At 37.3% G+C, this 19,228-nt stretch overlaps 1 protein-coding gene across 4 annotated transcripts in view; it reads left to right on the forward strand.

The window, feature by feature from the left end:
• LOC137181157 (metabotropic glutamate receptor 4-like) overlaps nt 1-19,228 on the forward strand; it is a 166,731-nt gene that overhangs the window by 122,761 nt on the left and 24,742 nt on the right. For all 4 annotated transcript variants that reach the window (XM_067586602.1, XM_067586603.1, XM_067586605.1 and 1 more), the window contains 4 exons: nt 6,549-6,684; nt 6,892-7,046; nt 7,385-7,525; nt 18,318-18,518. In XM_067586602.1, the coding sequence (XP_067442703.1) occupies nt 6,549-6,684; nt 6,892-7,046; nt 7,385-7,525; nt 18,318-18,518 (633 nt within the window). The remainder of the gene's footprint in view (nt 1-6,548; nt 6,685-6,891; nt 7,047-7,384; nt 7,526-18,317; nt 18,519-19,228) is intronic.

Below are 19,228 nucleotides of genomic sequence, written 5' to 3' on the forward strand. Positions count from 1 at the left end.
TGGAAGGCATCTCACTATAAATAAAGAACAGAAAAAGAAAGCAGCTCAGCCATTGTGGCAAAGACAGACTGCATGAGTGTGGCTGGACATAGAGGCTATTTGTCACTATTAGTTTTCATTAATTTTAGTGAAGACATTCCTAAGATAACACCAGGATAGTCCTCTTAGGTTGCTCAGTGTATTGGGTTCCTTTCTTCAGCTGTACAGTCTAATAAATCTTGGTGTTACATTTGATCAGGCAATGCACTGTGCAATACAATTGGATCACAGGCCTTACTTTTCATACAGATGCATTTGAATTCATGTGTATGGTCACATAATTTAAGTGATTGATCATTTTTGAAAATGTATTGATTTGATGCATATCATGTTAATGTTGTTTTGGTCATCTATTTCTCATTTCTGTGCAGGATACTTTTTGAGTACTTGAACATGGCTTCTCATTGTGAGCCGATTGCTGTCACCCACCTGCATTCACTCAATAATCAGGGTTGGGTGACACCCCCTGCCAAGTTTATAAAATGTTTGCTTGTTGTTTGTTCGCCCTTGTACCCTGGAGAAGACCTTTATGGTCGAAACCAGTTGGTTTTTATTGTAAGCAGCCATGTTGAATAAAGGCTTTTTAACTTAACACTAGAGTTTTTTTATTCCTGCTCCAAGCATGAGTGCCTGATGTTTGTTTTTCCTTCTTATGTTTTTAAGGTATGTTGTTGCTTATGATTTATTGTTTGTTTCTTTTATTATATATTATATTGTAGCATTTTATGGTCTTATTTCTTTAACAATTTTACTCTTGTGAAGCACTTTGTGACCTTGTTCTGTGACAGGTGCTATATTAAATAAACTTTACTTACGACTGCGGCATGTGAGAAACTGCGAAGTGACAACGTGGCTTGCATGTTTCTCACTTATCTAAAACCATGGATCAGTTAAGTAAGTACCCAGAATGACTGATAATTGAGCCTGTTTGAGTCAAGTGGACAAGTGGGTCATCACACACAAAGGCTGAAGTGATGAAATGCTCTCACGACTGCAGCCAAGTTACACTCCCTCCAGCAGTCTGCCATAAAATGAAGGATTATTTAAAGTGTCAAGACAGTTAAAGTGTGATTTTTAGGGTTACCATGCATCACTTTTAGGGTCAAACATGCATCACTCTTCATTCAATCCTTCAATCATTTATTAATGGCCACACAACCGAGGTCGGTGGAATTTGCTTTCAGTACAGCACTGAGGCTCAATTCAACAGTGTCAATAGCATCAAACATATAAAGATATCAGCATCACATTAGACACATGACTAGCTAAACTGACAATATTCACAGATTACTACTGGACAGCAATTACAGACAATATTTACAAAATTGACACAGAGCTTTTAAATGCAGGTTTAGTGAGCAGAGTTCAGAGTCCATGTTGCAGTGGGGAAAAAAACTGTTTTTAATACTGGATGATTTGGTGGGCGGGGACCAGTAGTGCCTCCTAGAGGGTATCAGCTGGAAGAGGTGGTGAGCAGGATGAGAGGGATCAGAGATGATTGTTTTGCTCTTTTGATTGTGTGTTTGTGATAGTGATTCAACTGATAGGAGGGAGGTGCCAATAATCTTGGATGATTTATTGACTATGCACTGCAGTTTTTTATGTGTGTGACTGTTCATGCTGCCGTACCAAACTGTTACAGATGAGGTAAATATGCTCTCAATGATGGCTGTGTAAAACTGAAGGAGGCTTTGTTTCACTTTTTTTTTTTAATTTCTTGAGCTGTCCTAGGCAAAACTTTGCTGGGCTTTTTTTGGTAATGTAGTCTGTATTGATGCAGAAGAAATCTGAATGAGTTAGTGATGGTTATGGGTTCTCCAGAGATGTGAATGGGGGTTTGGGGAGGGGGGCTGAGCCTGAAGTCTATAATGAGTTCTTGTGATTTAGATGTGTTGAGCTGGAGGTTGTTATCAAGGCACCAAGTGATTGCTTGGGCTACCTCCTCACGGTATTGGTCTTTGTTGTTGTCGGTTATGAGTGAAGTTATGGTTGTCTCGTTGCATATTTTAAGAATGGAGACTGTGCTGTGGTAGGATGTAAAGAACCAGGAGAGAATGTAACCCTGGGGGGCGCCCATGCTGAGCGTCAGAGGTCGTGATTAAAGGCTATTCATCTCTACCCTCCGTTGCCTTCTCCACGGGAAGCTTCGAATCCGGTGGCATATGCAGGGAACAATATTCATATCGAGTAGTTTATTGAAGAGATTGTGTTTATTGTATTTAAGGCCAAGCTGAAGTCAATGAATAGGATGCGGGCATAGGTGTTAGGTGAGGGGTAGTTTAACAGCATCCTCAACAGACCTGTTGGCTCAGTAAGCAAAGTGATAAGTATCCATCAGAGGGGTAGTGTAGATTTTCAAATAGAGGAGCCAAGAGGAGATCTTGATTGATTTTGGCACAGGGATTATGACTGAGTCCTTGAAGCCCTGTGGCATTGTCAGAGGGAGGTGTTGAAAATGTTGGTAAACATTGGAGCCAGTTGAGCTGCACAGTGTTTGAGTACAGTTGGACTGATCCTGTCTGGGCCTGCTGCTTTCCTCTTGTTTGTTTTTCTGAACATGGCCCTCACCACCTCCTCCTGGATGTAGAATGGATGGGGGTGGAGGGGGGATGGGAGGAGAGTAAGGAGGAACAGGAGTCTGTTCAAACCTCCAATAGAACTCAATGAGTTTGTCTGGGAGGTAAGTATCAGTATCAGGTGTGTGTATTTCTCGCTTTCCTCCTGTGCGCTGTGCTATTCTGTCTTGTCTGTCCATGCGCTGTTAGTGCTCTCTTTTCGCACCGTGATGTTATCAGTTATGAATTTGTTTTCCACTGTGTGAGAAAATGAACACGCGGCGTGAGAGCATGTGAAAAGTGTCAATTTCATGAGTATCATGGTCAATGCGTGAGAGTTGGCAGCCCTGTAATTGTAATATAGCAGTGGTTGAATGTGTTAGATCTTCTGCTGGGGCATGTCACCTGATGTTTGTAATTGGGGAGTTCAGTGGATGGGTTGGTATGGTTAAAGTCGCCGAGCACAATGACTGGGATGAGAATTTTCCACAGAGGAGATGTAGGTGGCTAATTCGGTGCTGTATTAACAGCATCTATAAATCTATAAATCATCTTGCCTGGTTACAGACACATGAATCAACACCAAATCAGAGCTTTGCAGACAGGATTTAGAAAAATAGTGCTGGAAAAATAAAAATATAAACAAAAAAATGTTTATGGTTATGGTTGTGGTGCACACTTAAATGGTGTTTTTCCATTACGGGGACTAGACCCGTAACTGAAGCTGACTGGAAGTTGTGGGAGCTAAATTTCAGCTTCCTTTAGGAGGGGTTACTAAATCAAGTTCCAGGTACTTGAGTCTTGGGTTTGCTCGTGGGTGCTCACTCACCTTTACAATTACGTATATCCAATCCTTCCCAGATAGTAAAATAAAATGGAAAAGCAAAGCGCAGTTGACCACCTTTGCCCTAGAAGTTCTCAATGGTTCAGGTTATGGAAAGCTCCAGGTTACGGGTCATTAAGTCCCAGTAATGGAAAGGCACCATACGGATCTACAGCAATGCTAGGGCTTTGTGAGGCTGTGCTTAGGTACAATGGTGCCTTGAGCAGGTGTAATGTTTACCTTGTTCAATATCTTACTTTAGCGTGTTAGCATGATGACATTTGCTAATTACCACTTAAAGGGAGTATTCAGTATTTTTCAACCTGGACAATAACCAATAACTTGGGTGTCAACCTAGATAATCAAAAACTAAATATATAAAAATATATAAAACTCTTGAGAACAATATGGACACCAATAATAGCTTTCAACAAAAATGGATTTCTGAAATAGGAGATCAGCTGAATGAAGAAGAATGGAAGCAAGTATGCAGAGAAATTCATAAAACAACAAATTCTAAATATTGGAGGAAATTTGCATGGAAATTATATGCAAAATTTTGAGAATACTCAGTATCGCAGCCCTGAAGCAATAACTAGAAATTGGCTAAAACCCTCGACTCCATCAGTTCAAAGATGGAAAGTAACAGTACAGGAAATCTCAAAAATTGAGAGAATAACATGTGGTGTTGAATGAAGAGACAGAGTATAAAAGACGTTTAAGTGGATGAGATACAAGGCCACCGATTAACTTATGAAATTATTTAAACTGAGACTGACAAAAGAATTTATAAAAGGACAGAGGCAGATCTTCGGCTCAGTAGAGCATATCTACAGAGAAGGAGTAGATACACATATACATTGTATGTACATATAAAATGTATGTATTCACAGATAAATACTTGTGTGTATGCAGGTATATGCATACATGGATGCAATTACTATTATTATCATTATTTATTTATTTATTTATATATATATATATTTTTTCTTCTTGTTTTTATTACCGGGTGTCTAAAATACAAAAAAAAATTGCAAGGACATGAAAATATGCATTTTGTGTATGTATCAAATTATGAATGAATTGCAATGAAAGTACGAAAAAAAAGTGAACCTCATGGTGGCGCTATCACCAAAGCCAGTAAGCTTCATCCTCTGGGGACCATGAATGTTTGTTGTGAATTTTATGGCAATTCATCCAATAGTTGTTGAGATATTTCATTCTGGATTAAAGTAGTGGGCTGACCAACCAACTAAAATTGCCTTGCTTAGAGCTACAATGGCTACAAATTTGAATGAGATTGACAAAGCTGAACACATTGTTGTGAGTCAACTTCCAGAAAAAATGTCTCCTATATCGGCAGATTTCTTCAATCACTGTGAAAAACATTAACTGCTCTCAGAGACCGCTAACTCAGCTTTTGTTTATACTGAAAGTTAAGCCAGTGGGAGGGATACATCACTGATTGGTTAGTGCCAAACAAAACAAAATAACTCCCTCTCCCAAAGAGAAACTGGGTGAACCTGACATCAAACTGAATTAATGAAGTAAAACAAAATGGCACGTCAGTCTGATAAACAATCTACTAACCCTTGGGTATGTTTTTGGGCATTTCACTTGGTACAGCATGGCATTAAAGATAGAAGAAAAAGTTATCTCACAGTGGTCACCCATACTAAGAATGTATGTGCTCCTAGTGCTGCAAAGTACTTGGTGTCCACAAATAATGAGTAAATGTATTACACTACGTGACTCAAACTGCAGTAGTGCAATGTGGTTCTGATAGAAGAACTAATTCAACAGGTCTGCAAATTTATTGTTTAATTTTCAGGATGAGAGATAGTAAAAGTGTGTTTATTGGACCTATAGCACATCTGAAGTGGGGAAGGAAAACTGCACAACTTTTAAAACCTAGCATGTCTACACAGTTCATGTGTTATGTAGTTCCCTCTCTTGTTTATGCAGAGATGAACACACTCAAATGATGCAGCACAGGCAGGCACACATTAAAAGATTTTGTGTTTGCATTTGGTCATGAGGGATCTACTGTAGATATCACGCTGTCTGGCCTCTATCCTGACTTTGCTTTAAACAATTTATGTTAAAACTGAGCATAAGATGAAAGACAAACTTACAAAATTTGTAGCATGTGCACTAATTCATGCTGAAAAAAAAGAAATGTTTTTACAGGGCCAGATGATGAATTCAGAGGAGATAGTGGTTGGACAAAGGCAGCATGTGTTGTCTGATCTGCTGATAGAACGAATTAAAAAACGATTTGTTTCATCATGAATTGTCATTGGCTGTTGCTGCTCACCATTGTCAGACCTTGTCTTTACTCATCTCACAATGCAGGAGTATTGCAGTTTCTTTTTTGCTGACAAAATATAAAATCTTTGCATGTGTGGGGACCAGGTAAGAAATCCTGTCTGTCCCGTTCAAACTTAAATGTAAACTTTGGGATTTTTCAACCTGGACTCTAGTTTTTCATTTTGTATGTAAGTGACTAATGGGGACAACGATTTTTGAAAGTGGTCCAGTATTGAGTGAGAGCGCTGCAGGGTCAATGTACATCCACTAAAAGTGCTTGTTTTTGTCACTGACAGGCTCAGATTGTTATTATAACTGTCTGACAACATTATGGAAAGAACCCTACAGAGAAATAAATCTTTTAACTAACTTTAACTGTTTGTTATTGTGTCTAACCAAGTCTTGCTCAAGGAGAAGTCTCACTCTGAAATCTTGCGAATGTTGTCTTAAAGTTGTCTTGAGGGCAGCAAGGCTGTTTCTTTCCTTCAGCAATCAATTATCCTTCTGCTGGTCAATCACTCTTTAGGGAAACACAGTGTTTCACAATTATAGTGTCAGTTTTCTAAGCATTCCCTGTGTAAACAGGTGAAGTAGCCATAAAGCCCTCAATTTCATTACCTCAGCTATGATTGTTTATTAGTATCTAATTACATTTAAATTCAATTCACACAACTACATTTGTATGGTCATATGTCATGTTTTCATGTTTAATTCACAACTGTATGCATATATATATCTGTGATTTATCTGATTCTGTGAAGTTTTTATTCTACAGTTTCTCCAAATTATCATATAACATGTATAAACTTGTGTTTGTTTAGGGGGTGTGTGCATCTCCCAGTCTGTCAAGATTCCTCGGGAGCCCAAGCAGGGAGAGTTTGACAAGATCATCCGACGACTCAGAGAAAACCCAAATGCAAGAGTTGTCATACTTTTTGCCAATGAAGACGATATCAGGTAAGGCCTAGTAATAGCTACATAACATAGCTTTGAAGATTAGAAAAAAAAAACGACAGCAGTGGACAGCACAGAAGCAAGTGGGAATACACATTTCAGTCGGCCTCTGCCAGACCACTGTGTAATGAATTGCAAAACAAAATCAAAGTGGAGCTGGTTGGGTTGCTGACCTTATCCATGGCAACATCTGTTTCCTCACCTTTGCAGGCGGCTACTCCATGCAGCTAAAAAGGCCAACCAGACAGGTCATTTCATCTGGGTGGGTTCAGACAGCTGGGGCTCAAAGATCTCTCCGGTTGTGCACCAGGAGGAGATGGCAGAGGGAGCAGTCACCATCCTGCCCAAGCGCCAGTCGATCAGAGGTACAGAGATGGTCACTGTGCAAACATTGTATCTTCCTGTATTATAAAACCATGTGCATATTTCTCTGGGATATTCTTTTCTTGTTAGGCAGGGCTCTGTCTGTTTGCAGAAGAATAACATTTGCTTTGCTATGCCTAACACTTATCATTTGATCATGAAACATCTAAAAACTAAAATTCAATCTAACAAAGCAACATATATAGTAAATTGAACATACACTGTATTCAATCAGTTATGCTGTAGAACACATCAGAGCTCTGGCTCACACACCGGGTGCAACACTGTTTTACACTGACACTGACTGTGTCAATGACAATGAACCCATTGATCTGTCTAGGGTTTGATCGTTACTTCATCAGCCGAACGCTGGAAAACAACAGAAGGAATATCTGGTTTGCTGAGTTCTGGGAGAACAACTTCAGCTGCAAACTCAGCCGTCACGCCGTGAAGAAAGGGTCCGGGCTCAAAAAATGCACAAGTAAGACATTCTCCTGTTGGGGGAAAAAGCTGTTTAATGTTCTTTTTTGTTAAAACTTTTAACCAACTTGAAAACATTCTTTTGATGTCTTGAGGGAGGTGACACATTTGGCTCATGGTGAGAGTGTTTTGACAGCATTGCCCACCTATTAAAAGTGGAGCAGCTATACATTCAATATTCAAAATCACAGTTCAACTCACAGCTCATTTCAGTGCTGCACTATATTTCTGCTGAGTCTAGTGTGTTTACCCACATTGCTATAACAAGTGAATGGCTTAGCTGGGCTGCATAGTTAAAGGCTTCAGGCTCAGTGCTCTATGTTATACAGCCCTGGATAGCACAGTTTGTCTTGAGATGGAAAAACATGATGCATTTTACTAAGATTTAAACACTAATTAAGCAGCACAACATATACAGTCTAAGATGTGCATGACAATATTATTTAGAAGGACCTAAAGTCAGTTTTTGTGCATTTGTGCCTAGCCACAGTCATAGTTCTAGCATGGACTGTTGTAGTTTTATTTTCAATCATATTAACCATCAAACACAAACTACATTTTAATTAAAAAAAAAAAACATGTACAGAAGTTGCTAAGATCATTAACATGAAGCCAGAACAGCCAATGTTCACAGCTCATCCCGAGTCTTGCTAATTAGCTTTGCAGATTGCAAAGTGAAATAGTGCATTATGTACTTTGTGCATTTTTCACTTTTCACATGTAAAACAAGTCTCTGGTTCCTGCTGAAAGAGAAAATTTATCAGATATCACCTACAAATTTGCAAACAAGATCAAAAATATGACCTAAAATTAGCAACCTAGTCAAATAATTAAATAACAGTAACATTTAAAATATACACCAGCATCAATAAGTGTAGCAATTTGTAAGATTCTGGAGAGTTTCATATGGACGAGTTAGGAACATGTTTTGTGTACATTACAGAAAATAATATGGGTAGCTTGATCCTAATATGTCATTATTTGAGAGCAATATTTCTTCCTGACACATCCTAGCTACTGTAGCACAGTGACTAATGAAAGCCTACATTGTAGCAAAGTGTATGTAGCCTTAGGTTTCAACATTATTTTACCCATTGTAAATTTGCAGCGGAAAACTTATCTTTATGGATCATAAAGATAAGTTTCTCAACACGATTCTACTGGATAATGTAACAATACAATGAGGGCAACAACAACCAGAGGCACAAATCAGAATTATAGCTTATTCAGAGGGCTTCATCATTTCAATGAGTCACTGCTTAATAGCTGCAGATATGATCACTCAGCCATACAGTAGGTGGCATGGACAACTGAATTTTAAGCTTGGTAATTGGACTGTTTAAGCAGTTCCCTGTTGGAAACATAGACCATTGTCTTGTGACTTTTGACTTATTTTAAAGAACCGGAATTTTTATCTGCAGTTGCTAATGTTTGCTCTCCCAAACTGATGGAGCTAGATGAGGACTTTGAGATCATTCAACAAACTGAAGCTAGATCTTATAATTCGACTGCAAAAATAGATAATATCCAGTTTCAATTTAAACTAAAAACAAAAAATAAAGATTCAATTAAATTTTGATATGGCAGGATCATTCTATAAAGTACATTGCAAAATATGTTTGAGTCCTACATTATAGACATGCAAATATAAAATTAAAACTTTATTTAAATTATTTAAATATAATGTCATCAGCAATTGACAACCATATAAATATAGATATAAAAATATCTTAAATCACAGTGTGGACACAATAATGTGCAACAAATTAAGAAAGACAGTGTTAGTACATAACATGAGTGTGATTTGTGAGGAGTGATTTGGGGACATATGGGGGTGCAGGTGGAGTGGGGAATTAAGGAGACGCTCCGATTAGATCATCACGTCATTACAGAACACAAAGTCAGAAAATCACTCACGTTCATACTCAAGGGCATTTGTGAGTCTCCTGTTCGACTGAGTTATGTGTCTTTAGGCAGAAACCACACGAACTCCAGGGAATCAAAGGGAATCAAAGTAATGACCTTGCTGTGAGGTGACAGCGCTAACCACTGAGCCACCATGCTGCCCTGAAGCCAGATGTGTGTTTGCACAATCTGCATACACTACTTTCCACGCAGACATTGGTATTTGTAAACAAAAATGTGTTGTGACAGTATGTGTGAAGTACGTCCACACATGCTTTACACAACGATTACATAGAGTTTTATGACTAAGTTCCATACCACAGCAATGTGGCCAAGAAAAAGAAAACAGGGGAAAAAAGGGAAATATTTTTAGTCTTTTATTCTTCATAGCTTCATCATCATAGGTTTCAAGAGTTACATATACAGCAGCATTTATAGAAATGTGCATTAATATTCTTCTTTCTACAAAATAGATCTTTTCATATTTTCATCCAAAATGTAGGCTGCAGTAATGTGGAAATAGAAATAATAGACATGAGATTGTAAATATCTATTACTTTATATTATAGTCATTTATATCATTTATATAAATGGGATGCACAAAATACTAGTTTGCTTTAAAACCTTTTCAAGAAAAAATGAAGAACATATCCTTCATGATGATAGGATTTACTGCAAAGCTATTAGCTAGTTAAAGGTGCCCTGTGGAGTTTTCTTGTAAACAAACAAAATGTATGTTTACATTGAGTGTTTCTCACCCAAATGGATTCTGTGTATCCTTAAGGTCTAACAAAAGTGTATAATATTTTGTTTCTTATATGGTTTTTCCACAGAAAAGTTGAATTACCTCATTAGAAGCTCTTAGGCTTAGATCTAGTCCTTCTCTTTCATTGATAAAATCCTGATTATATGAAAATGCAAATATTATTCAAAAGTTTGACATCACTAGTTGTGATGTCACAATCATGTTGGCATTATAGGTATATGCTTTAAATATTGCAATATATAGTTAAATTACACACACTACGACACAAGAATTGTATCCATATCACCCACTTTGTGCATAATGACTCAAAGGCTGCTTTGATGTTACTGCAGGATGTTGCTTGCGCCAGACAAAGAGCATAATGAGTCTGAGATATACCATTTCTTAATGGATGTGTTGACATCCATTTGTAATTGTGGTTGTAATCATTATGCTCATAAATGTGCTGTAATTATGTCTGTAACGATGTCCAAGGATAACTGAAGGACCCTTGTGTAGAAACTCAAAAAAAAAAGGAGAATCTTGATGTTTATTTATTCATAGCCTCAGGATTTAACAAAAGAGGTCTTGGCAAAACAATAAACAGCTAAAACAGTACTGCTGACACAATGCAGACTGACTAAATACACAAAACTACAACTATTGCTCAAGAGGTAGGCTGCAAAACCAACAACTGGCATTGTCTTCACAGACAGTAAGTCCCAACACTAAGCTCTCCAGAGAGAGAAAATGGAGGGTTAACACTCAGATGGATAAGATAACAGAAGATAACACTGATATATGAGTTAGTAATGTACTTGTTTGGAATGACCCCTGGTTACCTGACAGCAGAAATGCTGGTGAGAACGCTGGCAAGAGCACCCTGGGGAACGCCAGCGACTGTTGCAGAGCGTGCCGCCTGATCAGCACCCTGCATAATGCTCGCAACACTTGTTAACTGTTTCACTATAACTGAGATGTAGAATATGGAACAGTGTGTACACAGGGGTTTATAAAATTGGCACAAAGATGGTTTATGTATATTTCTGCTGTTGTGCAAACATAAACTTTTGATCTTGAATCTAAAGAGAGTTATGTGCATCTTATCCCTAGAGACATAATATGGAAGGTCACTGAGAATAACAAGTATCTATATTAGTTTGTAAGAAAACAGCATAGTGAAAAAAAAATAAGTTCAGCCAAGTTAAATTAAGTTAAATCTGTAAATGCAGATTAATAATACAGTACGTCAAAATGTATAGTGCTGAAGTTTTACAATAAAATTTGACAGTGATCATTTAGGGTCCTCATGTTATCTAAATCAGGAGAACAGCCAGACTTATTTCTATAAATTTCATTGAAAGTGAAGGATGCAACAACATTTTTGAATAGTAGATTTCATTATAACCTTTAAAACCATCAATCAATACTGCCTGTAAACCACATGGCCTCCTTTTGTATCAGCTATACACAATCAACTCTGCATTGAATGTATTGGTCATAAAACAAAACAACAAACTGGTTTGTAAATTTCAAACAAACAAAACTGCAAAAAACATTACGTTTACAGTCCTTTTTTGCTGTGCAAAAGTTGCATCTCGCTCTCTTTTGTCCCCTTGTGAAGTTGACTGTGGGGCTACAGATTAATCAGGGCAAGATTGGAATAAGGGATCCACAAAATCAGTGAAATAGGGGCTCAGGTACTTTTTATAGTCCTACAAAAGCTGCCCTTCACTATAGGGAGGACTATGTTGGGCAACCACTATGTTGGTTGCCTGGGAATTGATGGGTTTGATTTGTTACTTTGTATAGGCTTGTTTGCAGGTGCAGATGCTCACCCGGTGGGAACCCTGGCAAGTGTAGCAATATGGTGGGAACATGGGCAGTTCTCGTGATTGTGGCAAGGTCCTCCTTAAACTCTGTCCCACTGTCCCAATGACAAAAATACACACATACACACAAAATATACACACAAATCTATAGTTTCACTGTTTCAAGGTTGTCCATAACCACTCTTTACCACCCCTTTGAATAAATACGAGTCTTTGATTTTGACCCAGAACACCCTCTATGTGTAAAACATTATACCAACTGTGCCAAAAAGTAAATAATTTTGAAATATTTCCATTTTTGTATATTCTAGGCCACTTCAGGAAAACTTATCAAATATCAGGCTTAAAGAGTATAATTTAGAATGATTTTATTGCTTTCAAATGTCAAAATGGGTCAAATTTGACCCAACCAGTATATAACGGTTTACAAATCTCACGAAAAACAAAACCAGCAATGTATTAGTCATTCATTACTTTCTGGCATCCCTATCCTGTCTGCGGCACTCAGGTTCATTTGTTCCTACTGAAGATGTAAATCTTTAAAAACGGGTCGTGATTATATAGTTTAATTTTTCTAAAAGGCTCAGTAATTTCTTTAAACTGCCAGGCACCTTGGTTTTAAACAAACATAACTCAAACAAGAGTACATAATGCATCTGTTGAGGACAGTTCTCAGACAGTTTGGTGCACTAGTATTAACGACATCAAGATGGTGTATTTAGGAACTCAAAAGTAACAGTATGATGTCATTATGTCAAGTCGGAATATTGCCATTATCATGATATTAATTTTTAAAAATCATTTTAAGAATTATACCAGCATTATCTTGAACAATACAATATGGCACAGCCCTACAGGATACCTGTCACTGTTGGTTTTGCTCTTTTCATGGGATCTGTTGACATTCAGAAGAATATAGAATATCAGCAACCTTATCCTTTAAAATAAACATGGGCTGCTTCAAAGTGTGAGACTTGATTACAGTTTTATTTGCAGTTTGTAAACAAGCAAGACAAGAGGGCTTACAAATGATGACTACATATCACTTAATATAAAATGATGAAAATAAAACTGATTTTTTTTTACTACAGCTTGGATAAAACTTAATCTACCATTGAACGCTCATTAATCTGATAATTAAATGTACAACACCTAAACAATCAACCAAATAATTGAGTCAAGTGATCACTAAAATGTAAGACATTAAAAAATAAAGGATAATATACAGTAAAAGTAAATGATCCTTTAATGATGTACTGTAAACGTTTATGTACTTTACATTTTTTATTTTAAAATCCTTGTTGCAGGGGGTTGATTTTATGACTCATAGCAAATCAGGATGGTAAGGAATCTCACTGCAGTAGAGGTGAATGCAGTTGGCACTTGTATAAAGCAGTCACTTGCCTTTCTCATTACAGGCATTTTAGTGTTAAACTTGACTATCAGCTCTGCTGCACGAGGAGAGGGAGTCTCACAACATTTGTTTGAGGTTAAAGTGTGACACTCCTGGTGCCTCTCCACTGGTGGAGAGCTTTGCTCTGTCTCTGAGGCAGCTGTGAGAGAACCACATGGGGCATGCTGCAGAATTATCAGTGTCCTGAGAGGGTTAGACTGCTCAGCGTGATCAAAGGATAAGGAGGGCATGAGTGACTGTGAAAGAAGTGAGACTTGTCTTTTATCTGTGAATGAAGGAGATGTAAAACTGATATTGATTAATGTGGAAAGGAGAGGTAAGGTAGAGCAGGGACCTGTCTCATAGGCTCCCTATTTCTGCAGCTTATTAATGATCAGTGGGAACAGGAGGCAACACAGCAATGCAGATAAAGCAAGCATGTGCTTTGCTTTTCCGTCCAACTATCTATTTTCCAAATCTCTTATCCTCTTCAGGGTTGCAGGGGGCTGCAGCGTTTCCCAGCATGCACTGGGTAAGACGTGGTGAACAGTACATTCTCAACAGTTTGGTGTGTTACAGAAATTTTCTTTTGCATGATGAAATTAAACAGGGCTGTGTGATTAGAGGAAAATAATTGAGGGAGTAATTGTGACTTTTCTAACTAATATTGTGATTGTAATTTATAATGTGATTATTTTCTATAAAAAACTCCAGATGTTGGCATGCAGAGATCATATTAATGAGATAACAGAAGAGTTTGTAGTTTGGCAAGCTCAGAGAATGAATCTTAACTAATTACAGCTGACTACATTTTCTGGCTACAGTTGTCTTTATTGTAATGTCAACAGTCAGCCATTACAAGTTTTTACAGTTGAAGACATGAATGTTGCAAGTTATAATTAAAATAATGGTTTTTGATATGAACACAATTAATCAAAGCATTATCGATTATGTTGTGAATCAAATGGTTAGTCGATTGACAACAGCTTTCAAAAATAATTAATTGTTTGTCATTTATTAAGAAAAATGCCAAATATTTGATGACTTCAGCATCTCAAATGTTAAGATTTGAAATGATAAGAATTAAGATTTAATTAATTTTATGACATTTTATTGAAATGACCAATTACTCGAAAACATATTATAATATATATCGATTATAATACTAATTGTTTAATTCCAGCCCTAAAAAGACGTGAATACTGTAGCGGCTTTAGCTGTAAATTATGATACATCAAATGATGGAATGGAAGAGTAGGGCACATACTGTAGCTCTGGTGTCAGATTAATTTAAGAGGCAGTCCAACTGCCTTGGCAGAAAAAGACTGGATGGCCTGTGGCCAGTCACAAGCTGAAAAAAAAAAAGGTCAAAGGAATGAGCCCACACACACGGTCTCAAAATGTCTCATGTGACACCTCAGAGTGGAAGACACCCACACTTTGCTACTGCTTCACTTAATATGAATGGATTTCTCTGAAAGCAAAACGCCAGCCTGGAAAATGTGTGTGAGAGGGCCAAAATGCCAGCGAGGATGAAGCTAGAGAGAGAGACAGTGGGAAAAAGGGAAATGGTCTTATGGACAAGAGACAATACAAAGTTAGCGTGGGTGGCCTGCCAAGCCTGCAAGAAAAATATCACTCTCACACCAAGTCTGGCTCGCAGGATTCCCCATGGCATAAGCATGTCGGCCAAACTGTGACAATCTCTGTCCAATCAACGCCCTGTGGCCCTTAATTACTGAGCTGTAACCTCCAACAATAATTCATGCATTTCAAAAGCTCATGAGATAATCGGAGACATTAAAATGCCTCTGGTCTGCAGCGAGGAGCTCAAGATGTAGCAAATGAAAGATGGCTGACAGAAGGAGACCTCTACTGATTTGGGGGCTAGCGCTCTTTCAGATTGAAGTGGCTACAGAAAATTGCTTGAACCTTAAGGGGACAAAAGTTGCATGATAAATGACTATCTGTTACCAAATGTTTGGATATGGAGCGCTAGTATCCACACGTCCAAAACGTCAACAAAAGTCAATAAACAGAAAAGACAACCACATACTCCTGAAACAACAGACCTCCTATATATTACTATTACTATTATTGTTATTGTTTGGTAAGGTGGGGTTTTTACTTGCACCGTAGTTCATGAATTTATCATTTTTATGACAGTTGTTCAACATTTGTTTACACAAATTGCTTTCCCTCAGTGCCAACAGCTGCTACACTGACAGTAAATGAAAAAAATATATGGTATATTTGTTTGAAACTGGATATACATGAAAATTTAAGTCTTTTATTTATTTGCTTGCTAAATTAAAAAATACATTTTTTTTATAAAATATTTAAAAATTTGATATGTACTCAAAGACATTCATATATTTACAAACACACATTTACCTACATGTACTCAGCTCTGCATGAATTTAAAATAAACAACCTTATACAGGAGAGGTAGGAAGCAAAAGCTTATACATATACTCTCCTTAAGACTCAAGACAAGGTATACAGAATTACATTAAATAAAAGCAATGAGGGATGGAAAGGCTACTACAAAATAAAGAAAACATTCAAAATATCAGAATAATTAATGAAATAACTTAATATTACACCACAAGTAAGGTAATGAATATGGTTAATTATGGTAATAATATACCAGCCATGTTTTGGAAACATTAAGTAGGTTAATGAGGTACTGAGTTGAACATGTATTTACAGTAGAAGTTTCGTGGTGTCATACTGTTCACACTGTTTTCAAAAGTGCTATATAAATAAAGCTTTACTTACTTACTATTTGCAGATCTAACGAGTAAATTGAGACAACAATGGGGACATTATTGTCACTTCACTTGTACGTTTGAGCTCCACTGTGCAGATCTCAGTTTAAGGCATGTATCTACGAGCCTGATTTGTGACATCACAATTAGTTTGGAGCCAATCGTGGTCCAACATTGTATTTGCACATGATTTTTCAACGACATAGTAATAGCTCTCATTTAAAAAAAAAATTAACAAGGTAATGGACGTTTTTTGGTGGAAAAAAAACATATTAGATTATTATTCAAAACTGCAGATTTTCTGTCTTTAAACATGTCTGGAGAGGATCTTTAACATTTAACTATGATAAAGGCAAATATATTGTTGTTCATAACTCCCTAACTGAGTATCTTACAATCAAAAACCTTACATTTATTTATTTCTTACATTAATCTGTATTTTCTGATTGGGAACAGGCGCTTTATCCAAATGTCACCAAATATTGAATGTACATCCAGCTTCTCAGCTACTTTTACAAACCTAATTTAGTGTAAATCTAACCCACTGTTTCAGGTCCCACTGTTTCACATTTATTCATAAAGTGGTGGCAAGCAATCCAGTTCAACAGCTCCACATGTCAGGTAATTTTGCGCCCAACAGTATAGCTATTATTTCTGAAATATTCCTCTTCAAACTTAAACTCAGCAGATCCCCCCCGCTGTGTTGTGTGCCTGTTAACTGGCAAAGCTTAACTGAATTCCATTTGGCAGGTATATAAATATATGCAGCTCTATCATTAGCTCATCCCTGGTAATTAGTCTACTGTTAATCTATATGAACACACCTGCATTTTTAAATCTCTTTTCCACATGCAGCAGAGTAACATGGAGGCAGCTTTAAGATTTGAGGCTTGTGAGGAGGACAGAGAAGTTAAGATTGACATGTTGTATCTCCTTCTTAGAGCCCACCTCCTCATAGCAATTAGCAGTTACAAAAACCTATGGAATAACCTGAGCCAGGATTAATAAACTCCTATCACAAGTTATTACACTGAGCCTATGAGCGGATTATCATTGTCCCGTCTCCGTTTCCTGCATCTCTAATTCCTCACTGTATTGGCTTATAAATACATCCTGCAAGAAAGGACTGAATTGACATTTGGACATTCTGTCAAGCAGGTCAGGATTATCTGATTCAATCAAATGGGAATATGCCAGTTTTTTTTATGTTTCTAATGGAAAATGGCACAAGGCATATAGGTAGTAATTAATGGCATTGGCATGTAAGTCCAAGACCTAATGTTTACAAAATCACTCAGAGGGAAATCCATGTATTCCTGCTGGAGAGACAAGAAAGAGTTTTTGTTTTTAACTGATGAGATTTCCCAGAGGAGAAAACCTTGCACTCCAGATATTGGAATTGATTTGCTCCTCTGCAGCGATCCAGATATTTACCTTCTAGCTAATTGCAAGAGGCAGAATAAGACTCAGAGAAGAGCAATGCATTTTCTTCTAGATGCCTTTTGGAGTGACGCCACACCCTCCATTTAGAAGGTTCAGGTGGTTTTGCACAAAATTGTCTTGTCCGACCTGAGCTGCTTTCCAAATTGGAGGTGACACAGGAGAGACGTGTTGAAAAGATCAGTTTTAGTGGCTGTTGGCAAACACAGGTAGAATCTTCAAATTGTTTTTTAATCGAGTTTCAAGATGCTCTTTTCAAAATCTTTTTTTTGAAAATTTAGTGCATATTAGGTGTCCTGAAGAAGCAGTAAATATTCTGCTTCATCATCAGCCTACTTTTAAACTAAGGTCAGGGAAAAACTCATGAGTAGATAATTCTTTGTGCTGGTCCCACTCAAAGAAACCAATTGAGTCTAAGTGAATAAATTTTATTTGATTACATAATGTGGCTGATAGAATTACAGATCTTTTTCTGGATTGAGTTTTTTAAATCAACTTCTTAAATCTTTTTCACTTTCTCTTACTGTTGCTTAACAACATGAATGGACTCAACCTCACTCTTGATCTGGTTAACAATGAGCCAAATGAGTGACCACAAAGGGGTTCACTTTTCACAATTTAAATGCCTGTAACTACAAAATCACACACTGACAGTACAGTATGTGCATATTATGTGTCTAAATTGAGTCTGTCTATGTGTCTTACAGATCAGGAGCGGATAGGAAAGGACTCAAACTATGAGCAAGAAGGAAAAGTGCAGTTTGTCATTGATGCAGTCTATGCAATGGCTCATGCCCTGCACAATATGCACCAGGAGCTGTGCCCAGGGAAGGTGGGCCTCTGCGGTAAAATGGATCCCATCAATGGAACTCATCTGCTTAAGCACATACGCCGCCTTAACTTTGCAGGTCAGTCACGTTTTATTAATACTGGATTGTACATTTGTCTCAACTCAAGAGGTATTGTAATGAGAGCTTTTCTTTTTTTTTTTAAAACTCTCAATTCTGAAACATTTTGGTTGACATGCACATTCCTATAATCATGATAAGAGAAACTAAAGTTTGAAGGCTACAGTGTTGCCAAGTGCCAAAAACCAAATAATTGTACAAAGACTCCAGAATCATCATTTTTCAGGCCAAACTGTCATATATTCATATCGGTCTGTGTCAAAACACAGTTCACAGTATATTCATAAGCCCACCAAGTTGACTGTAATTAACTCTGACTACAACTAGTGCTTGTTATGCAGCCCACAGGACTATCCATCTTAGTATGTAAGCAAACAGGTTACAGGTACAGAATTTTGAATAACCATACAAAACAAAATAGTTTTATGGTTAAACCAAACAAAAGCTGCGAAATGAAGTCTCAAAGAGTTAATAAGAGGTTGTGAGTGCTGACAGTGACTGTTGCACCAGATCTCAGCAGAGATGTGATTGGATAATTTAGAACAGATCCTGTGTCAGTTTACTGTGTTATGCTATGGATACAGTTAGGCTGCGATGAATAATCAAGCTGGTTCCAAATTATCTTTATCATTTCACTATCATTAAAGGGAAAAAACTGAAACTGTTAGCGTACATTTAGAGGTTTGTAATTATACAAAAGGCTAAATTAT

This window comes from Thunnus thynnus, chromosome 4, assembly GCF_963924715.1.
Source record: "Thunnus thynnus chromosome 4, fThuThy2.1, whole genome shotgun sequence".
NCBI lineage: Eukaryota > Metazoa > Chordata > Actinopteri > Scombriformes > Scombridae > Thunnus > Thunnus thynnus.